This window comes from Dermacentor variabilis, chromosome 3 (assembly GCF_050947875.1).
Source record: "Dermacentor variabilis isolate Ectoservices chromosome 3, ASM5094787v1, whole genome shotgun sequence".
NCBI classification, from domain to species: domain Eukaryota; kingdom Metazoa; phylum Arthropoda; class Arachnida; order Ixodida; family Ixodidae; genus Dermacentor; species Dermacentor variabilis.
Genome location: NC_134570.1, coordinates 121,783,420 through 121,802,318, shown reverse-complemented (window position 1 = coordinate 121,802,318; position 18,899 = coordinate 121,783,420). Strand labels below are relative to the sequence as shown.

General features: G+C 46.1%; 2 protein-coding genes across 3 annotated transcripts in view; one reads left to right on the top strand and one right to left on the bottom strand.

Annotated features, from left to right (window-relative positions):
• Window positions 1-7,533, top strand: part of Gle1 (Gle1 RNA export mediator) — a 32,570-nt gene extending 25,037 nt beyond the window's left edge. The window contains exons 10-12 of one of the 2 annotated variants that reach the window (XR_012826809.1): window positions 1,664-1,854; window positions 3,955-5,113; window positions 5,241-7,533. Coding sequence is in view for 1 of the 2 variants with exons in the window: in XM_075686285.1 (XP_075542400.1) it covers window positions 1,664-1,854; window positions 3,955-4,417 (654 nt within the window). In the remaining variant the exon portion in view is untranslated. Of the gene's footprint in view, window positions 1-1,663; window positions 1,855-3,954 lie in introns of both variants that reach the window. The other variant, XM_075686285.1, reaches the window with a different exon arrangement.
• A 7,949-nt stretch (window positions 7,534-15,482) lies between these two features.
• POLDIP2 (DNA polymerase delta interacting protein 2) overlaps window positions 15,483-18,899 on the bottom strand; it is a 28,719-nt gene continuing 25,302 nt past the window's right edge. The window contains exon 10 of the mRNA XM_075686282.1: window positions 15,483-16,157. Within this exon, the coding sequence (XP_075542397.1) occupies window positions 16,049-16,157 (109 nt within the window). The 3' untranslated portion in view covers window positions 15,483-16,048. The remainder of the gene's footprint in view (window positions 16,158-18,899) is intronic.

The window sequence follows — 18,899 nt, the reverse complement described above, 5'->3', positions numbered from 1 at the left end:
ATTACACATTCTATCAGCCACTATGGTCCTGTTCAGATGGACATTCAGGCAACGAAGCAAAGTGCGTTGTCCTCCTCCTTATTTACGCAAAGTCACATTTAGAGGCGCAACAGAGGCAATGTTTCGTAGCAAAAAGGCCCCCACATTTTTCTCTGGGGACTTTTTTGGTCAGGCAAATGCGATCTCATCAACTTATATATACTTACGGTTAAGGAAGTATCTATAAACGTTGGCTCTTGTCACCACTGTGGGAGCGCACCAGCTTGACTTGGCCAGCTCGTGCTGCTTTCACACAATCTCAGAGGTCACGCCTAGCTGTGTGGAGAGTGAGCGAGAGAACTGAAGGCACTGCTTTTTATAATGCTACACGAAGCATCATTATCGATGTGTGGTGCAGCGTAGCTGGGCTTTGCCTCCGAGACGGCAAACTCGCAGGGTGTGCCTAGCTTCACCAGCTACCTACACTATAGCCGTTTGGGCTGCTGAGCACGAGGTCGCGGGATCGAATCCCGGCCACGGCGGCCGCATTTCGATGGGGGCGCAATGCGAAAACACCCGTGTGCTTAGATTTAGGTGCACGTTAAAGATCCCCAGGTGGTCAAAATTTCCGGAGTCCTCCACTACGGCGTGCCTCATAATCAGAAAGTGGTTTTGGCACGTAAAACCCCAAATATTATTATTATTATTATTACACTATAGCCGTGTGCCATAGTGATAGAGGTACGATAAGATAAGAGAGAAGGGCTGCTTGTGCGCATGTGGGCATGTAGCAGTGGCGGTGAGAAAGAAAGCTATTGCTCAATGGCATTTTCGACGCAGGAATTTTGAACTGCCGCACCAAATGAGCGTTTAACCTGGTGGAAAGCAATGTGCTCGGTGTGCAACAGTTAGTATTTGTAGTTTTGGAGATGATTCTAGTTCATTATGTCCATTGTCAGAACAATTTTACTTCATTAAAACGAGGTTATAAATGCACAGATCGCTATGGGGGTTTCAAGGGGAATTGCATTTACTTTGTTATATTCATTATTTCGTTACATCCCACCTCGTTATATCGAGGTTCTAGTGTTTTGATGATTAGCACAATGCAGCTTGGTGAGGAACACCAATTGAGTGCACTGTAACTGGGATGAGCGGTGACCAAGCCGTGCAGACAAGATGTGATAGCAATGTCGCTACTTAGACTTGTTGGTGATCCACACAAGTACTAAACGTAGTGCATTGCAGATGAGGGAAAACAAATGAGTGACAGGACTCACTTGGCCAAGTGTGTTCCATCACGTCTTCATTCATTCTTTTCCAGAACACACTTTGTTTGCTGCTTGTACGATGTGACAGCGCCACTCTCAGATGCAACCGTTTGGTGTATCATCCCATGAAAATTTGCTGCTAGTTCATTGAAGTGCTGCAGTTTTTATCTAAACCAAGGACCTTGGCAACGAACATTTGGTTCCTTTTCCATTCAAATGCTTGCCATCATCAGTCTCCTCTTGGCCCTGGTCAATGCATGCCTTTTAACAGTGCATGTGTCAGTGCTGCTTTAGTGATAACACATACCAATGGTCCTCGAGGACCTCCCATTTCTCCTAAGAGCAGTGCTAGCTTTGGGTGCACATTTGCATTCTCTGACTGTCGATGCTTCGTGTTGCTGCATCTGTCCCAGCTGCAAGGTGAAGAGCAGATCCTGTCCAACGAAGACACTGCCTTTCCTGTGGCAGCGTTAGCTGTGGGCCTCTGGTGTCGCTTCCCTGACCTGGGCGACCTTCTGCTCGGACACTTCTACATGCGCTGCCCTGCACTGGTGCCCATCTTCTTTAGCCGCAGCGTAGCTGCCTCCAAGAGTGAATACCTTAGGTCAGTGCACATCTCTGTTTCGATAAATACCGTCGCAGTAGATGGGTGGTCGACAAGCCCTGGAAATGTGGCACGAAGTGGGAAGTTGGTGTTAAAAACCAGCTGCAACGAAATTTAAGTTTTGCTAAATTGGCTGTAAATGTATAGCATATACTATCAAAGTAATCTTTGCTAAGCCACAGGGTTGGTAATGGTATAATTTTCTCATTAGCAGCCTTTAAATAGTGCCTAAGCAGATGATGCAAGCACCTGGTGATGAGCAGCAGTGGCGCAGATATGGCATAATTCCCAGAACCGTACGCGACTGCTGATCTCTCCATTTGCACCTAGGTGCCCAGGCACATCACTCGCTTAACATTTGCAAGTTGATGGGCGTCTCTCTCGGCGTGCTTTTATAGGTTCTCTGTGGTGCATTCTCATTGCGTACGTGATTTTAGCTGTTGCAAGAATGCCGACGCGTTGTGTGGCTGTTGGGTGCTAGAACATGTACTCGAACAAGAGCAGTGGCTGTGATGCTAGTACAGAACACTGTGCAGAGGAAGGAAACACGCGTCTTTCCTGTCCCAGCTTTCGGGGTGCCAAACGTGCACTGCGCCGCAGCAGGAAAGTGTGATGCAGACCAGCCAATATGCACAAGGCATGTAAACTGCACTTCACGAATCTGCACGTTTGTCAAGCACAGTCACTTACCCGTGCAAGATCTGCCTGTCAAATGCATTCTGGGGATGACTATAAGTACTATGGTCACCAACATTCAACAACTTACCTTCTCTTTTTGTGGGCTGCGATGGCGCACGAGAAACGAAAGTAAGTTGTTGAGTGTTGGCAACAGAAGCAAAAATGTACGCAACATAAGCGCTGCAATCTGGTTATAAAGTACAGCGCTGTGTGCAGTCTGTGTCTTTATGACTGAGCTAAAGAGAGCTGAGAATGAAGTACTAGTCCTAAGTATTGTTGAAGATAACTGCCCCTATTTCCTGTTACTTTAGTACCACTTTTCTTGTATAAGTGTCTCTCTAGAGCTCCCAATGAACGCTAAACATAGTTGCTAGTGAGAAGGCAACTAATGCTTCGTTACTACTGTAGTTCCTTAATAATAGAAATGTACATTCATGTTCTAGAGGTTCATGTGTACGTCGCTAAGTAATATGACCTCTTTCTTTTAATGTGCTATGCAGATGCAACTATGCCTGTAGCACCACATTTGAACATCTCTGCAACAAAACAAAAATTGTGTAGCTGTATTGGGGCACATGAAAATTCTTGTGCGTGCTGCAGACAGTGTGTGGGCACTGCAGTACAAAAATCACATAACCAAGTACACGAGTTATATTTATTCCTGGATTAGAAAGCTTACATTCATAATTTATGTTACAGCTATTGTTTTTTCTACGATCTAATTTTGCAATCATGCTCACTCCCTATTGGGCCTGCTTGTTTTGCAGAAGATGTTCAGACACTAGGGTAATGAAATGACCCCCCTTCTGGTGGCGCCAAAGACTGCCCTGCGGCACTCAAACCTGCCACAATCGCAAATGGTTGGGGCTCTGGCGCTTGCCTCAATCTCCTGCCCTTGCGCTCCCCTATGTAGATGGAGGCATTCTGCTCCGGTCACAGGCATTGGAAATTCCTCTGTTTTGCTGCCCAAGTCTCTTCACGCCATTTGTACACCATATGTGTCGAACGCAGGACAAAACAAGCGTGAAATTGCTGCAATGTATTGCACACTCGTAGGCCTTATAACTCCTCATGAGCACCTGTGTGAGTACGATAAAATTTACGTGCTATAGTATAATGAGCAAATGTACTGCTAAGCTATTCCTCTCTGAATGCCAAGCAAGAGGCTAAATTTAGCTCCGATAGCAGCACACACAGTGCGAAAACGGTGCCATCTGTGCACACGATGATGTCGAAGTAAGGCACGTGGGTAGTATGGTTGAAAAGGTATATGCGATAGTGCTATAACATGTTTTCGTCACATGCAGTCTTTGGCAAGCGACCCCCGCCCCCTCTGGCCAATTTGAAGGTGTTTTAGGTCAAAAAGAATACACTTAAGACAGTGATTTTTGTCAGTTCTCCGACCGATGTCTTTGAATGCAGGTTGTGTGGCTACAAGTGCACTGAAAGCAGCCTGGAGTCGGAGAGCCAATTTCTGAGGCGCATCACGGGTCTTGTGCGCCTGTACGCCGCCCTGCTGCAAACGCCACTTCCCCCATGGCATAAGCCTGCCAATGGCGACAGGTCCCGTCAGCCGCCAGGGTCGGAGCGTGGCTGGCAGTGGATGGCACTGTGCCTGAACACGCCAATCGAGGACCCCGACTTTGCAGCCACGCTGATCTGCACTTTCCTAGAAGTAGCCGGCTGGGCGCTGGCGCGAGACTACGGCCGCCAGTTCCGCAAGGTCCTGCACACGCTCTGTAAGGACTACTTTCCGCGCCTCAAGCAGCTCGTGAAGACGTCGAGTGGGCCCATTTCACGACTGGAAGGGCTGCTGCAGCAGGTGCTTCGCAAGGGACACTTGGCTCAGCCTGAGGCAAGCCTTGGTGCCAGGGTTTGGAACTGAGACGAAGCTGTTGAGCATGCATTTCCAAAGGCTACACGAAGACACCTGCGGAGTGACCTCGACAGACAGGATCCTGCTTCGTCCCCAGGTCCACCTCTTCTGCCAATTGTCATCTTATTGAGGCACGACAGCGACAAGACACACGTGCAAAGCTACTTGCTTTCTGTCATTACAGAGGTGAATTTGTAGTGACAGTGGAAAAGAGGATGTCAGATGGCAATGACCGACTATATGTGTAGAGTGACCACTGCTTCCACACGAATGAGCTTGCTTATGGTTGGTGCTATAAGCATGCACCTTTCAGCACAGAGTAGTTTATACAAGCATCACTTTAACGAAATTGCACAGTGAATGTGACAGGTATGCACATTCCATGTGTGCGTCACGAGTTGGATATCCTGCAGGCATCACTGAAGTCCTTCGGTGGCTTCAATGTACATTACCTGAAGACTCGGCACGAGACTATATGTTTTAACTACCATGGTTAGAACTAGAATTTGTTGTTAGTGCGCAGAAAGATTGGAACCAAGTATGATGCATGCTTTCACTGCCTTCTAACACTGAAGGGAAGGCAGCCTTGGACAGACATGTTGCTTGTGGTGATGAAGTATTACTAGCACTACTAAGGCGATGTCCTCAATTCTCATCCAAAGTATAGTTCAGCAGACTACTGATTACAATTTTTAAAGGTTGTAGGTGTTGTAAAAAATGCTTCTAGCACTTCAAATGCAGCCACCAGGCCTTTTCTTGTAGGCCTGGTGGCTGCATGAAAAGGAATACAAGCAAGTCTACAAGAAAAGGCCTTGTAGGCCTTTTCTTGTAGACTTGCTTTTTATGTGTAGTTCTTATGGGTTTTAGAAGTGCTCACTGTTTTCCATTGTACACTTAACAATGTAATTGTGAATGTCAATGTTATTTTCAACTTAAGTGCAGAGTGGACAGTGTTGGTCATTTACTGCCATGACAGTACAAGCCAAATAGCATTCATGCATTGACATTGTGTGCGACAAGCTGGGCAGGTGGACGTCGTGAATACAAATGACTGTGATAGATTACTAGCCAAGTTTTTCTGCCGAACGACATGATGCGGCAATACAGGTTTTATGTTTTTACACTTGTTAACCAAATGCATCGCAGACACAAATTCGATTCAGGACAAATTCAAGATAATGAGAAAAATCGTTAAACTTTTCTTATTTAGGCCACATCCAAGAATATGCGGAAGTGCTGATCATGTGCTTATTCCTGTTTTGTCCGAGTTGTAGGTAGTGCAGTGAGGCACGCTAATAAAATTACATCTTTGATGCAAAGAAGTGACTTAGAGCTGACATTGCATATGGTTGCACTTGAAAGCCTTTGCCTCGATGGTTCTTGGATTTTCTACATTCCTACCAAGTGAAGTATAAGTGTAGCCTCACAATGGCTGCGCTGTCTGTTAAAGGGACACTAAAGGCAAATATTAAGTTAAGCTGAAGTGATAGATTACTGCTTGAGAATCTCTAAGGCGTCAATGTTATCGCGAACAGGGCCTTAATGATCGAGAAACTGAGGTAAATGCAGGACATGATTAGAGACTCCCCCAGGACATTTAAGTTCTTGCTCGACAACAAAAGCTCTCAATTAAATTCTGTCACTAGTACTCAACCACTCATTGCAAAAAAAAGACATCATTGTATTGTATCATAAAACGAAATAAAATGCTAGTTGTCCAGTTCTATTTCATTTTTTAGAAAAATTAACTAATTGAAATTGCCCTTGACAACGACTCAAGCGATCTAAAGGTTTCGTTTTCACTTGACTTCACGCCACCCACGCTTTCGCGTTTCCCTAGTTTCGTTACCACATAGTGCTGCTCTGGTTTTGCTGGCTCGCGAAATTTGAACAAACTGCGAGTAGCAGAGAATTCAACTTCCGCTTGATGTCGCGGGATGCCTGAACAGTCTATGCCACTTGATCAAAAAGCAGCTGCTGCGGCAAATCCACTGCTCTGTCTTGGCTCGGTGCCGCCGTCTGTCGGGCGCCATTTTACTCACCAGGGGCAGCAAAGGGTGGTGATGGCGTATGCAATGTCACCACTCCCCTGGCTGGGAGGCGGGAGATTTTATATTAGAAAAAGGTATCTGGACCCTTCAGATACAATTTTCTCGTAAACCCATTCCTTTCGTGGCACGAAACAAGCATTGCGAGGTTTCTGGAATGGTATTTAAACAGTCCACATCAACTTATTATTTGCCTTTAGTGTCCCTTTAATCAGAACAAAGTGTGAAGTGGTGTAAGACTGACATTTGGGTCACTTGGTATGGATGCACTTAGGGTTGAAAAAGTGGGACAAGTGGGGACAAAGGAAGACAGCTAGTACATGCTTCCACCCTCTGTCTTGTATTATCAAATGTTCGTGATGTAGTTTGCTTTCTTCATCCTCGTATGTTGCACTTCCTAACTCTTAACAGTGCGAACTGGACCAGTAGTCGCGCACTGATGAGTGGGCGTACCAAGACCATGCCTGGTATCAGTGCATCACAAATGAGGCCATGTGTTTTTGCTCAATGGATGCATTGATTTCTGAGTTTGCTGCTCAGCATAGGCATTTATAGCAATGCTGGCATCGCCGATGCAGTTGATACAGAGCGCACTTTTGTTGTTTGATTTTGTCGATTTGCTTCATGATCACCTCCACCGCTGCTGAACACAGGGTCGAGAAAGAAGTGCGCATCTTGTCATAATTTGTGAGAAAATTCTTATATTGCACTGTTTTGTATGCTCAAGCACGTCACTGTGAAATTAGCGTTATTGTGCTATTCCGCCTGCCATCAACGTGCAACATTTACCTTGTTATTATCACTTGCTTGTACAGGGCCATCCATTACAAAATAAAGATGAAATAGAAATGTTTTAGCAATAAAGGTTTAGAAAAACGTAAAAATAAAGATGAACGCCACAGGTCTCCCCTGTATGTCATTTGCTGGATTTTGCAACAAAGAACAAACAGGTGACAAATGAATAACAATGTGATGTTATTCTTATAATTGTGATACAGGGAAGCTTCTCCTGCAAAAGCTTGTTGCATCCGTGGGCTCAAATAAAGGTCCCTCATGTCTCCTGGAGACATGGATTCATCCAGCTCTGAACTCGTTTACTGCAAAAAATAGTTGCCTCCCCAATTTCTCTGCAAGACTCCAATCCCGTGCAAACCTCCTCACTTGTATACAATGCGGTGCTTGTTAAAAGAATCCCTGGTGGTCGAAAATAATCGGGAATTCCCCACTATGTGCCTCATAATCGCATCGTGGTTTTGCCTCATAAAACCCCAGAATTGGGATGATGGTGGCACAATGACACTTCAGTTACGGACATCAAGGATGGTGAACAGCTATGATATGAATGCTGAGAACGGCTGTTGCACTAAAAGCCGAGTTGCAAACGATTGTTGCCTTGTGCAAGAGCTCTGATGCATGGACCTATTGTCAGGTGCCTGCATAATGTAAAGGACAGGTGTATGTAGCAAACTCTATTTCATGGTTTTGACTGCTTTTGCAGTAAAGCTACCGCGGTCAATCGCCAGCCAGGAAGAGTAGTACGGGGACAAGCAAGTGGGCACAAAAGCACTGAATTCACTTGCTTGTCGCCATCTATCACTGCGCACCCACTGTGGTGGCTATGGCATTGCTCAAAATAAACCCGATGGTGCGGGTTCGAATCCCGTCTGTGGCAGCCGCGTTTCGATGGGAGGTAAATGCAAAAACGCCTGAGTGCCGTGCATTGGGTGCACATTAAAGAACCCCAGATGGTAAAAATTTATAGGGAGGCTCCTTGCTGCGGCGTGCCTCATAATCCAGTTGTGGCTTTGGCACGTAACACCCCAGGATTTTAAAAAAATCTGTCACTGCGTTTAAATATTCCGAAGTCTTACGAACAAGGCTGAACATCTGCATCTCTAGTCCTATGTAGGTAGCAAACAGCTGTGCACACAAAGTGTGTGTGCGTGCGAAATTGTACTTGTCATCATTCTAAATCTGGCCCGTTGAAAAATCGTTACTGTATGTGTGTGTGTGGATATATATATATATATATGTATATATATATATATATATATATATATATATATATATATATATATATATATATGTAAAGAGAGAGTCAACGTCCGATTGTTGGGATTCCCGCTAATACGTCCGAATCGGGCAGTCCAAAAAAAATTAATGCATGCCTTTTACTGCCCCCAAGGGCTCAAATCGTCACAGGCACGTTGGAAATAGCTCTGAACGCCTGCCAGTACACTTATTGGGCGTATCGGTGCTCGCACTGCGACGGGAGAGGGTGGGTGCACCGTGCACTCTCTAAGAAAAGTTTACACCCTTTGAGTCGCATCTTGCCACACAACGATAAACGTCATCTGTCTTGTCCGCATTTCCTTTCTCTAACGCTGCGAGCCCGGTACTTCCCAGTAACGAACAGCATGCGCGTTATCAGCACGGCATAGCATTACTGACAGGAAAGTAGCGGACGCGGCGTTTTCAAGGAAGGAAACGCAAGCAAGGCAGATGACGATTATTATTGTGTGGCAGATATACGCCCCGAAAGGTATAAACTTTTTTAGAGAGTATGCAATTATGGAATGCATACTGTGTCCGTAACAATTGCCCCTTCTCACTCTTGTTGTGCTTCACCGCATAACACTACTGCATTGAGGCGAAGATGACTTGGGAACCTGCATTATGCAACGCGTCGTGCTTCCGGCCTTCGAAGTCATTGGCGAGGTTTACAAAGACGGAGTCAGCGCCATTGCTGATAGCGGCGAATCCTTTCAATGAAAATCACGGCACCTAACAGCAAGGAGCTTGGTAGCGAACGTCGAAGTAGATCTGCGTGCGAGAGCGCCTGTTCGAGGCAGCGAGATAATAAAATTGGCGGCGGTGGTGGCCTTGATAACGGCGTTTCGGACCTGTTGTCACGGCAAAAAGTCCTCAAACTCGCATGGCGAAGAATTTTGCGTCCGAAATTTCAGACGTTCTTATACACTGACTCAATGGGGTATGTGGCGGCAAAATTATCGGGCATGTCCGGAAAATCGGTCGTTGACATTAATGTATACAGTATACCGGTTAATTCAACTCCGGTTAATTCGATGCCAATATTTCGTCACGCCGGATAATCCAAACGACCAGTCAGCACGCATATGCGCTTGGCCGCTATGGTGAACATCGACCCCTTTGGTGGCCGCTTCTGTTTTGCTGGAGTTTAGGAGACAGCAAATGGGTTGACCATACTTCATCTCCCTCCGAAAACGTCTATTTTCGACGTGCCGTACCGATGGTGCGGGATTTTCAAGCAATGTGCTCGCTTTCGCGTCGCATGTGCCACGCCGGTGGTTGGTAGTTGCGCAGTGGAATGAGAGATGGCTAGAGTGTTCCGCTGCGAGCGCCATCGAATGGCGTGGTGATTTGGGCGCAAAAGGAACTGGCCTTCGTTAGCTTGGGAGTAAGCGGCGCGCTTCGCGGGCCCGTCCCGCGAAAGGCTTAAGTTTGGGGCGGGGCACCACCGTTCGCGTGACTGCACGCGAACGATCAGGCGTTGGTGTTCGACATAGGGCGAACATATTCGCTCGATATCCTGTCGCGGTGAATTGGACACACATTAAAACTTCTTTCTGGGCGAGTTGGTGCATACTTGACATGAAAACTGTTTACAGCGCAAACACATGCAACCACAAAGTATAAGGGACAGGACACAAGCGCTGAGACATGAAAACTGTTTACAGCGCAAACACATGCAACCACAAAGTATGTGTCCTGTCCCTTATACTTTGTGGTTGCATGTGTTTGCGCTGTAAACAGTTTTCATGTCAAATGGACACACAAAGTTCCAAGGAAATGTCGAGCACATGTGGCATCAAGTAGGCTACGCAAACACATTTATCACCTTGCTTGCTACAAAAGGACGTTCAATTGTTGCAGCAAACTGGGTTACTGCCAGTACTAGGATGTGACTTGTAGGGTGTTGCCATATGTCCAGCTTAACATTGGCGCTCGAGCACTCAATTGTCCTTTCACCTTATTCCTCACAAACCCCCATGGCCCACCACGTACCTGGGCCTACTAGACTACATGGCTGAACAGGTACACTCTCTGCTATCTAACATAAGGACCTCACCCGACATCCCAGGCTTTCCCACCTAGCTTAACAATCTGGTAGTCAGAAAGGCTTCTGCTTGTAGTTTCTAGCAATTTGCGGAGTTTCTCCATACGATAGCCTGTAAGGCCCCGTTATTCCCAACACTCAGTACAGTCGAATCTCGCTAATTCAAACACGCTTAACTCGCACTTTCGGTTTATTCGGACTGACGCCGCTGTCCCGTCAAAGTTATGTTTATTCCAAGGGGCGGAAATGCCCGGTAATTCGAACGCGCAAACATTTGCGACGGTTAATTCGAACATATATACTGCGCTCCGACAATGCTCTCAGCAGTGCGCCAAATAACGCGGCAACGCCTCCGACCAGCATTGTTTTTACCCTACCTTTAGAAAAACAGCTTAGGAGAGACCCCTCAACACCGCGCGCAAAGAAAAAAAAAACGTGGCGGAAATCTGTGCGCAGGCGCGTGCAGACGTGTATCACCGATTATTCTGTTAGTGACACGTGCCTTGTACCACCAGTTTTCCGGACCCCCAATTTTTCGGACATGTCCGACAATTAGGACACCTTCGCGGCACCGCCGCGTGTACCCCATGGATGAGACGGTCTGAAATTTCAGACGCAAGAAAACTTTCGCCATCTGATTTTCCGCAATTTTAGCCATGACCGCAGCTCCGAAACGGCATTTATCGAAGCCACCACCACCACCGCCATTTTGATTGTCGCTCCGCCTCGAGCCGGCGCACGCATATCCGCTGGCACCTGTAGCAACACCGCGGCGACGCTAGGTCTAGCTACTTTTACGTTTACTACCAAGCGTCTTGCTCTTCGGTGGCGCGTTTTCCATTCAAACAATTCGCCGCTGTTACCAATGGCTCCGGAGCGGGGAATGCATAACGCGTTGCATAATTCCGGGTCTCGTAAGTTAGCTTCACCCCACTGTTGCAATGTTACGCGGTAAAGCATACCAAAAATTCGAAGGGGCGATTGCCAATGTTATTTAATTATACGCGCGCGCACCCACCGTCTCTTATCACAATACGAGCACTGTATGCTTAATAACTGAATGTAATTTGTAAATACCTGCGAATAAATACTCTCGAACTTCCCCCTCATGTGTTAGCTCAGTGCACATGTGCCACTGCAAGTGGCACATTTCAATTCAATTAGCTTCTTTAATAATTCGAACTTCTTTTAATTTGAACCAATTTTCGGGCCCCTTCGAGTTCGAATTATCGAGATTCGACTGCATTTTACCTTTAGTGACTGCAAATCATTGTATGAAATTCAATAGATTGGGCATGTGGGTAGGCTGTGCTTGGAACAACGCTTATTTCTGCCCACTGTCAGTCTATTTGCCAGCACAGAAACATAAGAAAATACTTGTCAAATAGCGAACACCGTATGGTGCATTGACCTTGGCAGAGCACCTTGTGTAGCACCGGTTTGAAGTTACTAGTAGTGCAGCAAGCATTTGTAGTGCAGGATGTTACAGGGTATCATCATCATCATCATCATCATCAGCCTGGTTACGCCCACTGCAGGGCAAAGGCCTCTCCCATACTTCTCCAACAACCCCGGTCATGTACTAATTGTGGCCATGCCGTCCCTGCAAACTTCTTAATCTCATCCGTCCACCTAACTTTCTGCCGCCCCCTGCTACGCTTCCCTTCCCTTGGGATCCAGTCCGTAACCCTTAATGACCATCGGTTATCTTCCCTCCTCATTACATGTCCTGCCCATGCCCATTTCTTTTTCTTGATTTCAACTAAGATGTCATTAACTCGCGTTTGTTCCCTCACCCAATCTGCTCTTTTCTTATCCCTTAACATTACATCTATCATTCTTCTTTCCATAGCTCGTTGTGTCGTCCTCAATTTGAGTAGAACCCTTTTAGTAAGCCTTAAGGTTTCTGCCCCGTAGGTGAGTACTGGTAAGACACAGCTATTATATACTTTTCTCTTGAGGGATAATGGCAACCTGCTGTTCATGATTTGGGAATGCCTGCCAAACGCACCCCAGCCCATTCTTATTCTTCTGATTATTTCCGTCTAATGATCCGGATCCGCCGTCACTACCTGCCCTAAGTAGATGTATTCCCTTACGACTTCCAGTGCCTCGCTGCCTATTGTAAATTGCTGTTCTCTCCCGAGACTGTTAAGCATTACTTTAGTTTTCTGCAGATTAATTTTTAGACCCACTCTTCTGCTTTGCCTCTCCAGGTCAGTGAGCATGCATTGCAATTGGTCCCCTGAGTTACTAAGCAAGGCAATATCATCAGCGAATCGCAAGTTACTAAGGTATTCTCCATTAAATTTTATCCCCAATTCTTCCCAATCCAGGTCTCTGAATACCTCCTGTAAACACGCTGTGAATAGCATTGGAGATATCGTATCTCCCTGCCTGACGCCTTTCTTTATTGGGATTTTGTTGCTTGCTTTATGGAGGACTACGGTGGCTGTGGAGCCTCTATAGATATCTTCCAGTATTTTTACATATGGCTCATCTACACCCTGATTCCGTAATGCCTCCATGACTGCTGAGGTTTCGACTGAATCAAACGCTTTCTCGTAATCAATGAAAGCTATATATAAGGGTTGGTTATATTCTGCACATTTCTCTATCACTTCATTGATAGTGTGAATATGGTCTATTGTTGAGTAGCCTTTACGGAATCCTGCCTGGTCCTTTGGTTGACAGAAGTCTAAGGTGTTCCTGATTCTATTTGCAATTACCTTAGTAAATACTTTGTAGGCAACGGACAGTAAGCTGATCGGTCTATAATTTTTCAAGTCTTTGGCGTCCCCTTTCTTATGGATTAGGATTATGTTAGCGTTCTTCCAAGATTCCGGTACGCTCGAGGTCATGAGGCATTGCGTATACAGGGTGGCCAGTTTCTCTAGAACAATCTGTCCACCATCCTTCAACATTTAGGGAATTTGTGCTACCAGCAAATGCCCTAAATGTCCCCTGTAAATGGCAATGCGCAAGCTCGAATTTGTAAAAGTACGTGACTGAATTGATGTGGCACATATGCCATTATTTTGTGGCATTTCCCATACCTGCCAACCTGGAGATTTGGACATTTGTAAATCTATCACGACGGGGGGGTGGGGGGGGGGAGTTGACAAAAAATAAAACAGGTGCGCCTCACGAGTCACGTGGCTTGCTTCCCCAGAATCCTTGGCAAGAAATTTCAATTTTTTGGCTTGAAGTCCAAAATGAGGCCTGCAGCAGTCTTGTGAAGATGTGTAGCAGACTTTGGGGTCAGTGTAGGGTTCTTGGGAATTTGTGAGGAAGTCTTCAGAATTTGGTACGATTCCAAAAACAAGCTCTGCTTGTTGCACTGCTTTGTTTCAGATTTAAAAAAGCTGAGTAGTGGTTTCCACTGGTCGAGCAGCCTCTTCACTTTCCCAACAACAGCCAACGTGTCAGCGAATGCTTCAACATCTTTCTGGCCTCGGCATCATGCATTTTTTGGAACTCTTTAAATCGATCTTTCCGTTTCAAGCTTTTTCTCTAGGTGAAAAAAAACATTGTTAACCAAAGCCTCATCAACCTTTACAGTAAGACAAAGCTCCTTTTTGGGCGGCCAAGTTGATGAGATGGCATGGGCAACCAACCCCTATCAAACCTGCTTGAGCCTCTTTCAACAGAGTAGAAACATTGTTTTTCTTGCCGATCATGACATTGGCATTGTCTGAACACATAGCCAGCAGGTTTCCAACAAGCAAATTCCGAGAGTTTATCTCGTCCAGATTGAGATTTGCAATCTTATAACTCGTCACTTCCCCTTGGATTGTCCCGAGACAAAGAAGGCGGCTTTCGACTCTACTCGTTTCTTTAATGAAATATGTAGGGTAAAGCTGCATATCCCTATTGTTACTGTCATCCACAGCGATCGAAAATACTTGCTCTTTTAAGGCATCCAGCAAAGGAGGCTCCACGTTGGCGGCCATTTCCCAAACAATTGACATCATCTTTGTTCGTCCACAGGTGCAGCATTTCCGTTCTTTGCACTTGGGGAACATCTTCCAGAAAAGCAGTCCGGCATGATCGCCGACACTCAGCGGGATGTGTTCAACTAAAAACGCTGTGAAGAGGCATTCTGCACGAATCACACCGAGGTAGTTGTCGCTGCGTACAAAACTTGCTGGGCTTAGCTGGCTATCCACAGTTCGCACCTTTCCCTGATGCTTTTTCAAAGCGATGTGGACCTTGATGTCGGACTTACCGCCATGCAAGTTGTTCACATCACAGGCGCACGTGGTGCAGAATCCGAACTTCTTTCTTCGGTGACATGAAGCATAGAAATTCTGCTGTGTACGATTTCAAAAACACTTGGAACGCGTGGCAGCGAGTCACACAAAAGGCGAGGCCAACACTGCAGTGACAAACTGACTGACGTCCAAACCCGCGTGCCCGTGCGAACAAAGGCAACAGCATGGCAACAGGTTTGCGGAGGCGCTATCGGCACCATCGAGCTTTGGACATGGATTCATGACCCCCCTAGTAGACGACAGAAGTCACTACAACCTTGCAGCTGCTGATGACGATACTACACATACGTATTGCCCTCTCGTGGCGGCGCAAGATACCAGGGCTTTACTACATTTTCACATAGTTTTTTTTTTTTGCAAGTAAAATGCTTTTCATAAAATTTCAAGCAAGATTCATAAAATCATAAGCCTGCACAAAATTCATACATGTTACGGAAAATTCAGAAGAGTTGGCAGTATGCGTTCCCCTGCACAACCTTTATGTCACCTGGAAAGGTAGGTTGTACCTACCTGGACTCTGTGAGCACAAAAGAAAGGTGTTCATTCGTGTAGAACTGTACTAATGAACTCATGTGGCATTACTGCCACCACAACTATGGGGGCACAAACTCATTAAACAGGCCAATTCCAGCACAACCAAAAAAACACAATGGTAACATGCTTTCTTCTTTTACTCTTCCACACACTTTCTTTTTCTTTTTTTCACAGCAAGCACAAGCAGCGAGGCAATAACAGCCTCCTTGTCTGAAGGAAAACAAAAGCTTTCATTCCTAAAAAACAGTACGCCAATTTTCGGGCAAAAGAAAACAGCCACAGAAGCAGAAACTGTCAAGCCAGTCCAACTACACAAACAATTCTTCTAGACTGGAGCAACTCCTGACTGTCCCGCATTGGCGTACGAAACATCACACAGTCTTCTAGAAGTCCAACACGCACAGCTCAGCCAACAATTTTCATGAGATGTTGCTGAATCTAGACACACGTTTGTTCGTGCACAAAGTGGACTGAGTGGGACGCATTAATGCTTTGTGCATAAGAGCGACACACAAAGCCCTCCTCAAACCCTCGATTTGCCAGCTGTCTTCAAGATCAGCTTAGGAGGCTTGATCGTTCCTTGGCATTGTATGAGCAGGTTTGTTTTGTGTGCAGCTGTGGCGGGGAACTGCGACTGTCCTCGGCTCAGTCAGTGGGGCACGAGAGAGCCAGTGATGGTGAGTGACTAGGCAGCTGCAGGTTGTGGGCTCTGCTCCTGCTTGCTCTCGAGTGAGAACGGAGGGATCCGACAGTCGAACGTGAAGCCGTCCTCGCGTTCCATCCGGAACGTGCCCCTGCGAGGTGACAAATTGAAAGGCATTGCACAATCATTCCTTGACACATCAACACTGTGGAATGTGTGGTATACATGCCTCATAATCAGATTATGGTTCTGGCACATAAAGCCCCAGAATTTAATAACGTATGCAGGGTGTGCACCATGAGAGGAAACCAGAAATTTTCTGAAAATTTGCAAATTGTGGAAAATTCAGGGAAAAAATTTTTCACACCAATTCCTTCATATCAGAAAAATTGGTACCTACAGTGGTTCTGGTGAAGCTAGTGGTATGCCAGAAGGAAGTAACATTTTCAACTCAACCTACAAAATCAGCAAATCCAGTAAATGACAGATTTTCTTGATTGCAATTTTTTGGACGCCTTCACAGCAGCTCCATGTACCCCATCAGGCTTATAGTGAGAAGTTTTTGGCATGCAGGTGAGCGTCGCTTGACGTCGGACGCATCGTACCACATTGGCTGCATCCGGTTATATTGGCTATGCCAGTGCATCAAACTATCGGTCGAACTATAGACGCTGTTCTCGTCAACATGACGTAACGTGTGCACATGCTCATGCTATGTCGGACTATATTTAGCCCTATGGAGTCCGTGTACAAGAATGTCTGAAATTTCGGACAAAAGAACTCTTTGCCAACCGATTTTCCGGACCTTTTGACATGACAGCAGATTGAAGTCGCCACCACCGCCGCCATTTTCATTATCTCGCCGCCTTGAACAGGCACACTCGCATGCAGATCTGCTGGTAGCCATGGGCTACCTTGAATGGTCAGGAGGCGCAGCGATCGGCTCAGCCGTCAGCGCCACCATGTTAGTTTCGCAAGCACCGAGGCGGCCACTGCTATGGAGGCATGCTTTTGTGGCGCTCCTTTGACATGCGTTGGTCGTTCTAAACTGCGGTTATAAGGCAATCGAAGACATCGAGGCCCATTTTGGACCACCAACGCTTGAGAAAGGACGTCAAATTTACAACTACAACCATGTATATCATGTCAAAGAAGTAAACAGCACGGACACCACAGCGAAGTGCTTAAATTAAATTAAATTAAATTATGGGGTTTTAGGTGCCAGAACCACGGTCTGATTATGAGGCACACTGTAGTGGGGGACTGCGGAATGATCTGGACCACCTGGGGTTCTTTAACGTGCACCTAAATCTAAATATGTGGGTGTTTTCGCATTTCGCTTCCATCGAAATACGGCCGCCGTGGCCTGGATTTCATCCCCTTGTGCTTGGCAGCCCAACACCATTGCCACTAAGCAACCAGTGCAGGTCGTGAAATGTTTGTCACAACAAAGCAAGCACGTTTATGATGTCAAACTCAAAGTAAGTTAACAAATCATTATTTTATGCCACTTAAGTGAGCAAACACGGCCATTTTTCAAATGTCTTTGTAGCTTCATTACTTGGAGCGTGCCTTGCACCTCACAATTGCAGAGGTTTCGGTGAATTGGCAGGCAAGTGCTTTTTTTCCGTTGACAAAGTGCCGCAAGCATATTCTGGTATTGTCGTTCGGGCTCGAATGTGAGAAGTCATAACGACTGAAACATAATAGGACTAAACATAATCTAGGACTAAACAACACGAAGACTGAACAAATGTGCACATGCATGTGCGAGAAAAATGCTAATTTGTGAACACTCAATGTGTGCTGCGGTGTACTCCAACCTTAGTTCTGTTGTTCTAAGCGCGAGAAAACATAGGCATGAATGAGCCTGGTTCCAGCAGTCGCGTCTCGATCTTGGCACAGAAGGAAGCTGCATGCTGGTTTATTCATGCACAACAAAAAGCACAGTGCGTACAAAGTTCCAGCACGGAGCACTTACGAAGCTAGATTTGACACATAACAACCACTGTGCATTTGTTTTGGAGCGAGATGAGCTAAACAACTACCTAAGCCAATTCACAACAGTGGGAATCAGTTCACGCATTTTTGCGCAGTTGTCGCTTTATTGCACATCTTTAGGGATGCCGCTGCTGGCTCTTTTCTTTCCTTGTTTTTGCATTTACATTTTAGTTCATTTCACAGAAATTCGCAAGAGTGACGCGAACCGCTACTACCCATTTTAGCCGCTCGTTGCTTCCCACGGTTTTGAAGGGAAGCAGTATAATTTGTTGCCGTCATCCCCTTCGCGGTTGTGACAATCCTTAATGCAGCGGTATCTGCGCTTGTTCTTTTTGTTCCCACTTCTCACGGAGGAGCTGCCAAGAGTGAATCCATTGAAAAATTGGAAAAGCACGCTTTTAGGCGGGCCTGAGCGCACCACGGACAATGGTGAAATGCAGTGAGGGCCTACTCGTGGGTGCTCACTGCCACTGCTAGGTGGTGCAACATGTACAGGCAAACTTCATTGCAGGGTGCCTATAGCCACCACCGCAGCAACACTAGGCCTATGTGCATCAACGTGGGCTACCAAGCTTCATGCTGTTCGGTACCATGTTTTTTGTTGGAAGAATTCGCCACTGTCAGGAATGACACTGACTCCACCTTTATAATCCTCGCAAATGTCTTCAAGGCTTATAAAGCACGATATGTTGAATAATGCCAGTTTCCGAAAGTCAGCTTCTTTTCAATGCAGTAATGTTACGTGGTGAAGCATACGCGAAGTATTGCAGTGAAGCATACCAAGAGTGGAAAGTATTTCGGACGTGCCTGTGGCGATTTGAGCCCTTGGAGGCACCATAAAAGGCACGCATTCATTTTTTCAGACTGCCCAATTTTTTTGACATTATTGCGG